Here is a 15980-nt window from a genome sequence, read left to right as displayed (position 1 = left end):
CACATCTTCCCAGAGCCACCCTCTGCCCATGCAGCTGTGAGCAGAAGCAAGGCCAAGCACAAGCAAGCTGCTGTCTAGGCCAAAGGAAGAGGAAGAAAATCGGAAACAGCAAAAACTATCAGTAAGAGACAAACAAGGAGCAAAGGAAGAGCAAAAAGCAGAGCCAGAGAACAGGTACCAGCCCTACCGAATGCCAAACATGCGATCGCTGCCTGTGAGCTACACTTCAGTCTATGGGAACTTCCATACTGACTGCAAGAGCCGTGATGAGCCCCTCACCCTGACACCACGGGGAAGCCCCATGCTGGGCAAGGGCAGGGAGAAGGCAGTTGTCTGGAGGTGGAAAGTGACCAGTTTTCTACATAAATGCTTTCAGATTAGGGAGGCAGCCTGGTTCTGTAATGCAGCCAGGGAATGGATGACATTTCCATCTCTGCCTATGGCATCAAGCACTTCACTCTTTGGACTCGGTTTCTGCTTCCCATCTTGGACTTCCTTGCCTAAATCAAGGCTTGGATTGACAACTGCCTTCCCCTGTGTGCCTGCACACCCAGAGCACTGTTCACTGAGCTGCTCTCCTGATAGAAACTGCACAATTCAGAACCAGTGTCAGTACTTCACTTTCCAGCACTGTCTCCCCTGACACGAGGGCCTGCTCACATCACTAGGTCTGGATCAGCCATGCCTGACCAGAGATGTTATCAAGAAGGGAAGGATCCTCCTGCATAAATTCACCAGCTGCCACAAAACCAAAGAGCCAAACCACATAAGTATGGCAAGTCCAACACTTCCCAGCTATATGGTATTTACTGAGTGTGTGCAAACCAGCTCCTGAACACGCCCAAGAAGGCTCATCTGCCATGGATATGCCTCCTTGTGGCCCAAAGAAAATAAATCAGGTAGGACAGGGCTGTCGCTACACAGACATGTGCAGCTGAGGAATGAGATCTTCTTCCCCCAGGGCTCTTTGGAAGCAAGTGGCAAGCAAGGCACAGGTGAACTGTGGTGGCAGTAAGCTCCTCTCTTTACCACTGTCATTCCCCTCGGATTTTCTCCAGTATATGATGGGGAGAAAATGGCAGAGCCTAGGAGGAATGGTGATTGGGAGCAGGCTGCTGGCACAGCAGCCTTTAACCTGCAAATCTGAAGCAGGCAGGAGTAGGCCAAGGGCACACAGCTGTCTTCGAAGTCCCCACATGATTCAGGACGGGCACTTCTGTTCAGACGGCATTATTTACAGCAGCTATCACCTGCCTATTCCATAGATCTTGCTACAGCTACAGGCAGTGAGTCAATGAAAAGGGGCCACGAGGGCACAGCCTAGCAGTACCGGTTTCCAGAGGCACCAAAAGCCACTCACCCTGTAAAAGCCAGTCCATTATATTTTAATTCTGGAAACGCACTGCAGGTGGCATGCTCCTTTGATAGTATGAGAGCTGTGTTAAATAAATTGTGCTAGTCATTGGAGGCAATAGCAGCAATGGCTGCTGTGAGTCAGCCAGCCCAGCATCAGCACCCCTCCGCTCCAGTTCTTTGTTCTTCTGTAATACAATAAACAAAACCTGTTCCACCAACAACATCTAGGGGTTGAACTACCTTGCAGAAAATTTGCACCACTATTGCCTTCACTTCAGTCTTTTTTTCTGTCTTTTTTCCCTAAGGACATCTGAGCTGTTACCCCGTGCCATGACCGCTGGTCCTACAGGCACAGAGCCCTGCGCTCACAGTAAGGCAGGCGTTTAGCACAGCTTGTCAGGGTATTCCAACTGGGCAACCTCGCACCTCAGAGGAGCTTTCTAACAACGCTACAATGAAGAGCTAAAGAAATCTGGGGAGTAACAGCACAAATTGTGGGTTCTTGAGTGTCAAGGAAGAGCAAAAGGCTGTGATATCTGTACTGGCTTTCCAGTTCACCTTGAGGAAATCGTTATTACCACAACCAAGAGTGTAAATTCCAAACTGAAATATCTGTGACTGCTGACAGACACTGAAATAGGCAGGACCATACCTCTAGCAACATTTCAACTCTTCAGCTAAACTGTTTCACATACCATTGGTCCCTGCTCCCTGACCCACAGTTTTACAGAAAAACTCTATCCTTTACAGCTCTATCCTTCCTGCCCAGAGCTCCACTACAATTGGCTGTAGAGAGGCATGAACTGGTGTAAGAGAAGGGAGAACCAGGCCCTTTGTCTTTAAAAGATGATCAATGGCCTTACAGATTTCCATGGCCAGCATTTTCCCCACCGAATTCTCTACACTGTAATTCACAAAACTAAAATAAACATTCTGCAGAGGTAGTATCTGAGTTTGGCCATTATTTTGTTAACATACGCACAAAGTGCTAGTTACTGTTATTAACTCAATAAACAATCTTTATTCTGCTATTTTAAAAGAGGTAACAGCTGCAGCCTGCATTAAAAATACTTTTCACGCTGTAAAAAAACAAAACACCACAGATGGTGGAGGAAACATCACAAGCTACAACTTTTCTAGAACTACACACCAGTTTCCCTGATCATAGTAACTCTTTTGAACCCTCACGCAATCCAGGGTTCTGCATGCTGCTTCCAGTTCCCCTTCACAGAACACATGGTAATAGCGGTGGAAAACAGGGCTGAGTTCTTGTGATTCCTTGGAGCCAGCTGGTAATAGCACTGTATCAACGCCTTCCCCTTTCTTTTTAGTGCCACCTTTCAAGTGCCAGGGAACCAGCAAATCTTGAGAGTGAAAGGAGGTTCGGTTAGTGTGAACAGGCAGTCTGGAATCTGCTACTGGCTTTGCATCACAGCCTTCATCCTTGGAGTCATTAAGGGGTTGGTCAGAACGTGCTAAAACTTGGCTGCTGCTATCAGGCATTGGATCACAAAGAGGTCTCTGGGCTGTGCCACTATCAATTTCCTCCTCTTTGTCTTCACTACCATTCTTTTCCTTAAGGTATTTAGACTTCTGGTTTTTGTATTCTTGTTCCATTGCCCAGACATAAATGAGTGCTGTTCCACCAGGTCTTAGAAGCCGCACTAGTTCACGGATAGTAGCCAGTCTCCGCTCCTGTAAAGAAAAGGCAAAAGTGGGAAGCGCTTATACATAACCAAAAAGACAGGACAATGGAATGGCAGCAATTCATCCTGTTCTTCCTTTTCTCCCCAAGATACAATAAACATCAGAGGAATTGTTTTCCACTATTCATTTTCATTTATAATATAGACCATCACTATGACAAGACATTTTCCTAAACACAATTCTCACTGAAACATGATTTTTTTCACCAAAAGGTTGCCAAGCATTGGAACAGGTTGCCCAGGGAGGTGATCAAGCCACCACCCCTGAAGATATTTAAAAGACATGTTGCTGTGGTGCTTAGGAACACAGTTTAGTGGTGGACTTGACAGTGCTAGATTAGTGGTCAGACTCAATCATAAAATTCTTTTCTAACATGAATGATTCTCTTTCCATTTGAAAGTAGTGCTGTGCTGTGCGGTATGAGCCCAGCTGCAAATGACACATGCCTCTTCAAGAAGGTTGTTCAGTATCTAAAATCCCAAATTCAAATCTACCATACCTGATGATACACACACTAAGTCTGAGCTGAAGGAGTCAGATTTATGGCTTAAAAACAGGTCTTCCGACCACACAAACAAAGATATGTCAGCCTTCTCCAAAACAGACTTCTTCCTACTTTTTTATATTGGGTTTGGAAACATTTGCTGTATTTCTGGTATGGAGAGACCAATGGGTCTCACCTAAGATTATGGCTCCGTGGTCTAGAAGCTTGTTACAATCACACAGTTCCTGCCAAGAGAAGCTTACACAGCCCAGAGATAAGGCAGACTAGCAAGTAGTGTCCCTTTTGTCTGCAGACAAAAAAATGCAAAAAATGAAGGCACAGACAAAAAAAAAAAAAAAATCAAGATCTGAGCCAGGAAGTAACATCCCTCTTGACTCCCAAAGCAGAGGCCCCTTCTCCAGTGTCATTAACTGTAAGCAGATGAAAATAAAACACAAACACACAAACACCTAGATCAAAGCGCCAGGAGGTGCAAGGGCACCTGACAAGCAGAGGGGGAATGTGAAGAGAAAGTCTAAGAAGCAGCAGCAGCACGACAGCTTTACTCTGCTCCTACAACTGCTTATAGCAAATGTAAACCTTTGATTTCTCCCCATTTTGTTTTCCCCTTTTGTTTCATAAGCCCAAACCAGCAGGGTTTTTTTGTAGTTTTAGTAACTCTACACAGCAATACAGCAGTACAGTGGAGCACAAACAAGAGTGACTTACTGCTGTTGAGAAATGGTGGATTACAGCAATAGAGATGCAGGCATCACAAGAACCACTGAGGATTGGCACTGACAGGGCATCACAGACAAAAGCCTGGAAATTTTTTTCTCCACAAATATCCACCAGGTTTTTGCTGCGATCACAGCCAACCTATAACAGAAAGTGCTTCATTAAGCTTTTCGTGAGAGGATAATTACAAGACTGGAAAATTATTTTCACTTGTTGCTTACAGTAATAGATCAGTCTCCTACAGAGTTAACACATTTTAGTTTAAAATATAAACAAGAGAAAGTGTGAGAAAATAGCCTTAAGTAAGAGGGATATATGGTCCTCAGTTATAGATAAAAAGAAAAAACCTGTGACGCTTAATTAAAACAAAGATGGTAGACCAGACATTAGATAGCTCATTAAAGCTGGTTCAAAGTCAGGGTGCTAAAGACAGAACAGGTTTCAACCTAACTGTTCTTCAAAACTGGCTCCTAAGGTAACTTGAAACCAGCAAAACCGGAGGTGACCTAACCTCAGTACTTTCTTTTCCTTTCAAATTGGCATTTGTAACCTGACAACATCTGAAGCAGCCAAATACTGAACTCACAAAAGCTGAATCTACAAGTATAAACAGCAATCTGGTGACTTTGGTGGCATCACTGAAGTATGTCGCACAGCTTCACTAATCACCCAGGTTTCATCATCTCAGTGTAAGTAAGGAAGTGCTCAGGTACAGTCCCCTTCATCTGCAGTATCACAATCCACAAATTTAAGCACAACATAATTTTCCATGGTTCTGTACAGTCCAAATTAAGTGACCCCTATAAACCATTTCAGGACAACTCATAAAATGTTTCTGGTTTTCCACTTTGAACCTTGCTCAGTATCCAGGTCCAAGATGGTAAGAAAAAGCATCTAGAAAAGAGGTTTTATGCGTTTGCATAAAAGCAATAAATCCAAACTGGTGAAGACCCTTCTGAAAGAACAAATAAAGCGAGGCAAGCACCACCCTCATTTTCATGTCTGCTGCACACATTGAATACTCAAACCAAAGCCCTGCTACCAAGTCATATATGAAACTCAGCTTGCATGAGAATATTGAATTTATTTTCTTCAATGATCAGCAACAAGTAGATACAGAGGACTGATCCAGAATCCTAAATAATTACTGCTGACATGGTTTATTGCATTTGACACAGCAAGAATACTAAAATATCCTTGATGCAAGGATAGCAAATAACTTGCTCTGGTTAATCAACCCAGCAGAGCCAACAGTACTGCTAAAATTAAAAATCTCTTTTGCAACAATTAATGAAAATAAATGTATTTTCCATCATAACTTTTCATTATATCAGTTCAAATCACTTTAGCGTTCAGTCTGCCATCACAGTTTTGAAGAAAACAAGGATTATGTTCCAGCAATATGTTCTGAAAGCTGCTTTCTAGTCAGGTCTCTGACTTTTGGTCCAAAGTAAATAAAACAGTTGTGAAAATGCCAACCTGACAACCCAAGATAATCCTCCACAAAACCAGTACTATGAATATGTACATATTGTCCTGCCAATTAGCTCTAAACAGACCTGAAAATACCAATCCTAGCATTTCCTTCTTCCCATTTATTCCTTGGCTTTGTTTCTGTGTTTACTAAAGCACTGAGTGAATAGTGTTATTTATGAATAAAAAAAGGAAACTCTTGCTTACTTGGAAGTAAACAAACTTCACACTGGAAGGGAACTGAAGTGTCTTTAAATTACTCTCATCATGGAATGGATTTAGCTGACAACCTGCATGTTAGAGATTCCATGCCTCATTACCAGTGCCCTCAACTACTTTTGCAATTAAGACATTAGCATGCAGTATTTAATAAAACTCAAAGGACCAAGTTCACTGCTGGCAGAAGGAGGGAGAAGAATACTTACAGCTTCCACTAACATGCTTTCCCCGAAAGAATTGCTTTGGCCCTGTGCATCTATAGTAAAACCAGGATGGATAAATGGATAACGGAACTCAATCCTCCCCTCCCTAAATGACCTTGAAAAGGACTGCACTGTATGTTGATGAAATCCAATGAACTGAGAACGAGAACAAAGGCATGACTGCCAGAATGTGAAGTCCTCATTTGCATCTAAATTATATCAAATAATTAAGTATGACAATATAAGTAAGCCTGACTTCATAATAAGGTGAATCTAAAACCAAGGCAAAAAGATGGTTTCACGATAAAAATGGAGACTTTGGAAGGGATCACTTTGAATGTACAGCTGCTCTAAAATAGGTGTATTAGGCTAAAACTTATATGTGGTTTTAAATGTAAACATTCTAGTAGGTGCTATGCATAAATGCTGAACACAGGGAGTCACCATAGATATGGTTGGTGCTGAAGCTAAGCCAATTCAGCATCTTACTAGAATTACCTCTACATGATATTTTTAGAAGAATTATAATCACCACATTCCTGCATTTTCTAGCTTACAAGAAACATGCATTCATTAAAAACACATTGGTTACAGTCAGTTAGAAAACAATAAGCTAGCAAAAAGCAGCTAACTTCAGTGGTGCAATGCCAGCTTACAGATGAAAAATGAGCTTATAAATTATTTTTACAAGCATAGAAAACATTTACAGCAAGGGGCAGAGACCCCAAACTCAACTTTTCCCAATACTGTTACTCACCGATTTCTACATTCTGAAGCACATAAAAGTATTGATGTGATGAAGCTCCATTTACAGAAAACACTTCAAAGGAACATTTTCATTTAGAACAGGTTTATTTTTCTCGAATTAAACATGTAATCAAAACATTTTTAAAACACTCTCAAAATATAACTGTAATGCTTTAAGTTTTGCCAGTTTGTATCTCTGTGATGCTCAGCACAGGCTACTGTCCTTACTGACATCTCTTCTAGAAGAATGGAGCAAGGCACATAAATTACTACCAGTTCACTGCCCAAAACAAACAGAATCTAGTACATCTCTCGGTGAGCCAAGCTGTATACACTTTTAAGGTTCCCTACTTCTTATAATCTGTGAGTCTTCTCAATCATTTCTTACATCTGTTTTCCCAATTTTCCAAATCAAATTCCTTACTCGACCCCCAACCCCACCCTCGATTTCTCATACATTCTCAAATAGCATGGCTGACTATTCAGCTGAATCCACCTCTTAGCAAGTTGCTCTACACCCTTCAGTAGTTCTCCAAAGAAGGTCAGCTTCTCAGATTTTAATCCAGGCAGACATTCCCACATCCCTGCCTTTTTGGCAGGTACCTCTGCCCCTGTTCTCACTGTTTTTTGTGATGTGGGCAATGTCTCACAGGAGGTCCAAAGTGGCCACTGACAACGTACTGGGGCCCAAAATCCACTGACATTTTTAACAGGGATTTCAGGCACTAATTTTATCTGGGTAAACACTGACATCCAACTCCTGTTTTAAGTCAAGAAATCTGTATTAGTACAGAGGCCTGTAACTCTAGAACTAGAACCCCAGCAAAAACGTAAGAAAGAGGCAAAAGCATGTCATCATTCTGGCATACAGCACCCTCTCTTTAGGGCACACTGGGTAACACAAACCTTTAGACTAACAGAAATGCCAACAAAGACTAAAGAGGACAAGGGAAGGGAGAAACAAATGTAACTCCTGTGATTTGCCTGAGTTTGAAGCAGCTCTGCACTGGCTTCCTGGGAATAGGAAAACACAAGCAGGTATCCCGTCCCACTCCTTTGCATTCCTAGGCACCTTCATGTCCACTGTTTCAGCCAGGAGTAGCTGAACTAAGTTTTATAAAATATAGTTAATGCAGTGGTTTGTAACAGATTATTAGCAGCCAGAAGGCACTAAATAACTTGCTTTGTAATGATGCTGCAAATCTGCAAGAAATACATCTTCTTGCAAGCTTAAATAAAGACAGGTAAAGACAGGTCAATGTTGTCCACCATTATCTATTTTCTTTCTACGTTTCCATTATAACTAACTCTACCTGGTAGAATTAGTTCATTTAAGTATCTGGAAACCTGATTGATTCAGCACATTAGAAACTGATGAAGAAAACGACATCTAACTCTGAAATTCAGCTGCGAAATGGGATTATGTGGCTCCCCAGAGAAACATCTCAGCTATAACTAATAGCATGAGAACCTCAAGGAACCAAATTACATTCCAGCAAACACACACACACACACCAAAAAAAAAAAAAAAAAAAAAAAAAGACACCAGCACAGCCACAGCAAGACAGACAAATCTCCTTGGCTCCATGTGGTTTAGTCAGGCCTTTAGCATTCCCTTCACGTAGTGTTTTGGTGTTCCACTGCATACAGCCAGGGTGTTTGTGGAAACAAAGTGCTATGTCTAAAATGTGAAGTTAATTTCTCAGTAACACAGCATCAGAACCAAGCCAAGTAATTCAGTGTTCATTCTGGTTTTGTGCTGCTGTTGCCCAGTTCCGTCTGAGCTCTCTTCCCGGATCTCCCATAATTTTAATGACTCCTATTCACTGAGAGAAAAGGTCAGGAAAGCTTCCTCTGCCTCACCCTCTGATCACTAAGGTACAGTGAAGTTGCTCCAGGCATACCTTCACCAATTAGTTTTGCCCTTCCTGCTTTTACCTACTACTACTACAAAGTCCTTCAGGTCGGAATCTGTTCTCAACCAACGTGGATCCTGTGCAACTAAAACCCACCCACCATTATGCAACCATACCACAGCAAAGATTCAGCCTCCCTCTTTCCCACCCCCTGGCAAAATCAAACTTTTGTAGAGTTCCAGTGGATCCCAGTTTGGCACAGTAATACAGAAAAGAGATGCACATCTCGCACCAAAAGGGCATCTTACAAGGTCATGTGAAATACAAGCTATGTTATTAATTACCTTTGAATGACATACACCGCATGAACAGGCCTATCTGTATTAAACTAAACTATCTGGGCTTCTGCATTGCCATAATTTTTCTTTCTATCATCAGTATTCTAGCAAGGAGTCATTTCTTGATAAACAAATAAAAATATATCTACCCAATAGCATTTTCAGTTGTTTGTAACCGGATTTCCCACCAGTTTATCAGTTCAATTAAAAATGTAAACCACAAAATTCAAAGGCTTCAGTATCTTTCCCTCACACCCTAGCCCTGGGAGAATGCTGAATGTTCCTGTGGGGATTTACACATCACCGCACCTACCTGAACACTGGAAACTGGAAGACAGAGCTAAAGCTCATAAAAATTGATAAGATACCTTGCTATGATGTCAACTGGTTCTGGAATGAAACCCTTGTGGCGATGGGGGGAATGGGTAAGGCTGAAACGTAGCATTCTGTAATAATAAAACCCCTGCTTACAGATATGGATATTAAACTTGAAAGCACTTAAATTATTAAAATAATTCCCCCAAATGAGGCTGCATGGGGAGGGGATTGTGTTAAAACAACCCTAAAACCATTTATCTATTTGCATTCATTCAAACAAAAAAGCTGTGTAAGACAGAAAAAGTAATCTGAAACTTTATTAAATTCAATCTTTGTCCCATCTTTGTCTTAACTACATCAGACAGGGATTCCACCTTTCACTCAAACATTCTTAATCTGAATTTGACATGGAATTGCTGCTCTTCCACCATGTCAGAATAACGCAGCTATTACTGCACTGTCGTTTTCACTCAGCATAGCTGGACATGTGCATTTCCTTGTCACATGGTATTTGAGTAGATAAGGCTATAAGTAATAATCCAAAGAAAATGAAACAAATACAACAGCACAGGCCACAGTGGAAACATTTTCAGACAGCGCTTGAAGATTAAAACCATCACGAGAGCTGCCTTAGCTTTGATCTACCATTAGCACTGCTAGTTAAAGTATCCTACCTAAATACATACAGTAACCTTCACAGCACATTGCTTGCTTCACGTTTTCAGTATTTGAGTCAAAACACGCCAAGCTACATAGCTGTACTAATAGTGCTCTACCCAGCCCCTAAATAACTCCCAGTTTCACAGCAATGCTTTATTGCTTCTTTCCCAATGGGACCTAGGCTACGAGCTCTAGTGCACTGTGCCTGAAAACTTTATCCAGAGTCACAGCAATTGCTGGGAAGGGCAGCAACTGATTAAGTTTATGCCTGGATTTTATGCCCCCAAGTCAAAAGGAGTAAATAAGGGATGAAGCTGATGCCCTGCAATGTACTTGTAAGTGAAGCATATTCTGTAACCCCTCACCCTCAGCTCCATGCCCAACCAACAGTAAATGGAAGTAACACAGTAGTCTTTTTGAGATACCTTGTCAAAAGTTTTTTAAAAATCTGTAAACACAATATACACCAGTTTTTCTTTAACCACACTTTGGCTGACACAGAAAAAAAAAATACAGTAGAAAGAAGGAGTCACATCCATCCTCCTGAGACTCTGTGTTGCCTTGCAGATGAAAATAAGCAAACTCAAAGTCTAGAGTTCTCCAATCAAGAACAACTAGTTGTCACCAATAGAAAACAAAATGTCAAGGGAGGCCTACTGAATGAAGCAACTCCCAGATTCTGTTTTTCAAGTGTTTCAACTGCTTCTTTAAAAGTTTCCTCCCTTTCACTGTTATTTTTCACATTTTGGATTTCTCCTGCAGGTACATATGAAATGAGATAACTCCCAAAGTAACAGAGGAGAGGGGCTGGCTTTCATTTGACTGCCAATAGATACGAAATCTTTCCCTTAGTCGGTTAACTGTGGGGTCCAGCAAAATGACTGGTGGTGGCAAGTTCTGAACAGTGTCTTGCAGAGATTTCGCCTTAGAAGTCTACCACAAACATACACAACAGGCATTTACCAAATTCATTCCAGGACCAGGTGACCTTCATGGTACCCTGATAAACTATTCTCCTCTCTAGTCAGGTTTGTCGATTTTTCTTATCAGAGTCAGAAGTGAAAGACTGAAACACACAGAACATTAATAATTGTATTCAGGCTACAGCAGTCAGGCATAAAGATGTCAACTTATAAATCAGTTGATCCTGTTCTAGCTTATAAGAACAGTAATGGAAATAAATCCATTACTAATACAGACAGGGCTGTAAATAACTTTTGTTTTATAGCTGAATATAAATAGCAAGACAGAAACTCCTGAAACAGACAAACAAGTCTGACTTTTATTATTAATAATGAATGCTTTGCCTTAGAAGTTTTCAGGCTGCATGGATTTCAGTGTTTCACAATACAAGTACATCAGACAACCCTAGAACAGGGAGAACAGATAGCACAATGCACACCTCTCTAAGATTTCTTTTGAGTAAAAATAACAGGAAGTTTAACCCTTTCAAAAAAGTCTTTGAAATATCTGCAATAAAAACTATCTCTTGGTTCATACTTGCATGTGCTTCATGTCCCCCTGACAGGAAGGGAAAGAAGTAAAGCTGGGCTAAGTGCAGACTGTGAGACAGGAAAAGTGACGAGAACATCAGCAAGAATGATGTCAGAACTGTCTAAAAGTAAAGAAAAAGGGAGTGAGGGAAAGGCCAGAAATCTGTGCTGAAGCTGAGGCTCCCCCAAGAATTTTGTTGGCGTATTTACTGAGCCTATGCACAGAGCCAGGGGTGGGACAGCCAAACGTGACATCATTCACAAATAAGTCATACCACCAGGGCAAAGGGAACTGAAGAGGATATGTGAAAAGTAGTGGTGCCTGTGGAGATTTCAAGGACATGTACATTGCATTCCCCACCCACCAGCCAAATTAAAAACTTCTTGGAAGTATTCAAACTGCCCACCATTTTTCCTTTTAATAAACTTATTCAACAACAACAATGGCAAAAGCATCCATTACAATTTTTCAATCCACTGCACCCATTACTATTTTTTTATTACCATTATTTTGACTTGCAAAACACAAGTGGCTTTGGAAAAGTAAAAGGTAATACACATAGTGAACAGAGGTGGAAACCTAACACAATTGGTAATTGATCTTGGATCAGGAAGCAGCTTTCTGTTCTTTGCTCTCTTTCCACAGCTGAAGCTCTAACATGCTACAACTTCACAATGGAATAAACACTAGTGCCAATGAAAACAAATGACAGTACCTACTACTTACCATGTACAAATCCTTGTTGATGCCTAGGTATTTCCCATTGCCACAACCAACATCAGCCACTATCGACCCTTTTGGTAGGGACCTGAGAAACTCAACAATTCGGGGCCATGGACTATGCCTGGTACTGCTGAAGTGGACAGCAATCTCTTCATACACCTTGTGTACATATTCTTGCTCCAGCTTCAAGGCCTCCATCTGACTGTGGGGAAATGAAGGTTGTTCCTGCCTTTGCTGTCCTTTCTGGCTGTCACAGACAGATGGGTAAACTAGATATAGCAACAGATACACAAAAATTAAATATGTTTAAAGTAATTCCTTGTTGGTTAAATTTAGCCAAATAAAATAAAACCCAGAACATTAACATGCAGAAACTGCTTCATTCCTCCTGCTATGACCTTAAAACAAGCAACCTGCCCATGTGTACCAGAGGCTGTTCACAGTGATCATTCATCCTGCTATGTTAAAGAGGTTTATGTTTTTAAAACTGAGACAGTACCCCTAATATCAAAGATCATGACATCACACCAATTCAACCTCTGAAATTCTGTTCTGAGGACATAAATGGACTTCAATTACATGTAAACATTGAGCCACCTATTATTACTATCTGTACTGCCCTAAGGCACTTATACAGCTCTATCACTGCAGATCTGACTGCTTCTGCTTCTCTAATGCACTTTTTTTCACAATGTTACAGTCCCCTTCAAATAAAAAAAACAACCAAAACTGACAGGAACCTGACAAATAGTAGCTATTTCTATTCTATTCTATTACTTCAGCACTTGTGGTCCCAATGAAATCCAAGGTTCTAGATTGCTTGCCTGGCTCTGGAGCAAGCCAAATGCCTTCCTGTACCGAGAAGCTCTAGCAACCACATGGATGCAACCAATTCAAGCCATATAGCATGCCTGACCCAGAGTCATTCAGGGATAGTTAGCAGGACTGCCAAGACTACCCAAAAGGATAAACCAGTTTGCTCAAAAAAACCACTTATGTATTGACAATAAATAACAACTTTAACTTATACATCACCTCAAGGAACTTACTGCAGTTGCAAGGGCTTCTCCTCACTTTCCTGAATGTAAATGAGGTCCTTGTTTCCCTTCGGTTTAGTGTTAAATCTCCAACATCAGCAGTGATTTTTCTAACTTTTTGCCCAAGCTCAGATGCTTGAATGACATCGTATTTCCGGGGTGTAATCCTAAAACAAAGTAACACAAAATAGAAGAATAATTCAATTTGCATCAGAAAAAAAGCAGAAATCCATCTTTATAAGAAAGCAATTCTTCCATACTGTGACAAACATGATTACAACATGCTATTTAATGTACTGCTGCTTCTCAGTTCTCAACTTATTCAATTTCAGAGAAAAAAAAACAAACCAGAGCTGACACAAACTAATGATGTTAATTAAAGTGTTATTTAATTGCAAGGAATTACATTTCCCTTCCATAAAGTTTGATTGTTTATTTTTCTAGGACTTATATATTAAAATATATTTATTTTATATAAATAAATACATTTCTTCAAGATAAAATACACTACTAAAAATGGTGGCTATAGGTATAAAAGCATAGAATTGGCTGAGCTTTACATTAGCAAGTTGAAGTTTCCTGTTACAAAGGGGCCTGTCCAATGAATTCTGCTTTGCAACATAATTGCTCTTCTATTTATTGACAACAGAATATGTAACTATGTAGCATTGAGAAAATTGCTGAAGTGCCTGAAGGGAGAAACTGTGCTGTACATCTTCTCTTGACAAAGATATATCAAGTAAGGTAACTGGGAACAGAGCTTAAGATAATTCTGGATTTTGCAAGGATTTTAATAGAACACAAAAACATTTTGCAAGGAGAAAACTTCATAAAATTAGAGTGATGTGGAACTTAATTGGGGTGACAAAAGTTTCAAATAATTTTATGAAGCAGTTCACATTACAAAAAAGTACGACAACCAAGAATTTTTAAAAGCTCTACAAATGGATCTCTCTCAAAGCTGAGAAGAGGAAAATGAGAAAGTAAAATGTGAAACAACATAAGAGAAGAGAAACAGCTGCACCCACATGTCGTTTCCCATCACTTGCATATGGGAAAAAGTGGATACTCTTGGAACAAACTGGAAACTCTTCAGGGAAATCGCTTAGCACTTCAAAGCTGTTACTGTCACGCTGAAATGGTTCCTGAACTAAAGTCATCAAGGAGATTAAAGCAAATGTTTCCACAAGAATAAAAAATTAAAATAAAATAATAAAACCCACCAACCTAACATAGAACCAACCAAAATCAAAAAATCTCTAAAGGAATTGGCCACTCAAGTGAAGCCCCTTTAGAGCTGCTGACTTCAAAGTACTTGACTCCCAGCAGGACAAAGTCTCAGGATAAAACTGACTTCCATACTGGTTAGCTGAGCTTAATCATTGTAGGTTGAGCCAAAAGTGGGGGGGGAAAAAAGCACCTTACATTTTTTAATAAAGCAGAGCATTCGGTTTCACCATAAGTTTGCTCTGGGACTTTTTTGTAGGTCACATCAAACTTCTGACTAGTGCCTGTACTTAACCACAACGAATGATCCAGATGCCAAGAAGGCAGCTTGCTGCCTAATCAGTATTTCTGTACTTTGCTATACGGCATCTTTCCTACCACAGGGAAGTTGATCTCTAACCCAGTCACAGGGAAAAAGAGTCCAGGTCTCTTCTGCCTAGAAATCAGGAAGCGGCACATTGACACTCCACCCAGATACTGCAAAAAGGAGACATCTCCTTAGGGCAGCCATGGAAAGGAGGGAATCTAATAAAGAACTGTCTTGTTCACAGCAGATGGCTACGATGAAATCATCAGCTGATGATTCCGAAGACTCCCTGGACAGGAGAGCTTCAAATCCCAAGTCTGCAGATTTTCTATTTGATTATCTTTTGTATCTGTAGCAATAAGCTAAGCATATCAGCTAATATGTTCAGAAATAAGTCTTCTTTTTCAAGTTCTAGTTTCAACCTACATAATTTCCTTTTGCTGACATTACAAGCAAAACTCTAGATAAAGGCTGGGCTAAAAACAGGGTTCCCAATGTAAAAAATAAAATGCTGCACATTCTTTTGCTTGACACAGAGTTATTTACTACTGTAGTGTCAGGAACGGTGTTTTGCCATTTACACAACCAAAAACGAACCTCATCAGAAAAGCTGTAATTTTACTTTCACCTATGAGACAAAAAGAGCACGTATCTTTTACTATCTTTGATGACACTGTACAGTTTATTTCTTAACCATATGTTTCTCTTTCAGAGTGAACAGAACAAAAAGCCTTTTCCTGTGCACTTTCTTGACAGGGTCAAAATGAAGTCTCTTAATTCCCTTGGCATCCAAATATACACAATGAAAACACTTCCTGAATAATTCCAAAGCTGAACCTTTTGCTCTCTAATTTAACTTAGGAATAGATAAAAGGCATCACAGATGATCTTAAATACATCCTGACATTATGTATGCAAGTGAATTAACTACACTTGCTCACTGGATGATTAATCTTGACTACAATACTATGCTCCACTAACATGATGGAAAGCTTACTGCAGCCGAGTATCTTGACCCGCTAGTGCCTTTAAAAATATACAGGAAAACTATTTTTAGGAAAAGTGGACAAGCACCAGGACAGGAATAACTTAC

At 40.4% G+C, this 15980-nt stretch overlaps 1 protein-coding gene across 6 annotated transcripts in view; it reads right to left on the bottom strand.

Annotated features, from left to right (window-relative positions):
• Window positions 1-2352: 2352 nt before the first annotated feature.
• The window catches only part of ALKBH8 (alkB homolog 8, tRNA methyltransferase), a 49469-nt gene continuing 35841 nt past the window's right edge, over window positions 2353-15980 (bottom strand). For all 6 annotated transcript variants that reach the window (XM_040583567.1, XM_040583563.1, XM_040583564.1 and 3 more), the window contains exons 9-12: window positions 13366-13520; window positions 12320-12585; window positions 4277-4426; window positions 2353-3051 (exon numbers count right to left, since the gene is read on the bottom strand). In XM_040583567.1, coding sequence (XP_040439501.1) covers window positions 2482-3051; window positions 4277-4426; window positions 12320-12585; window positions 13366-13520 — 1141 coding nt within the window. In that variant the 3' untranslated portion in view covers window positions 2353-2481. The remainder of the gene's footprint in view (window positions 3052-4276; window positions 4427-12319; window positions 12586-13365; window positions 13521-15980) is intronic.

This window comes from Falco naumanni, chromosome 2, assembly GCF_017639655.2.
Source record: "Falco naumanni isolate bFalNau1 chromosome 2, bFalNau1.pat, whole genome shotgun sequence".
NCBI lineage: Eukaryota > Metazoa > Chordata > Aves > Falconiformes > Falconidae > Falco > Falco naumanni.
This window is presented reverse-complemented; position numbering and strand designations above follow the sequence as displayed.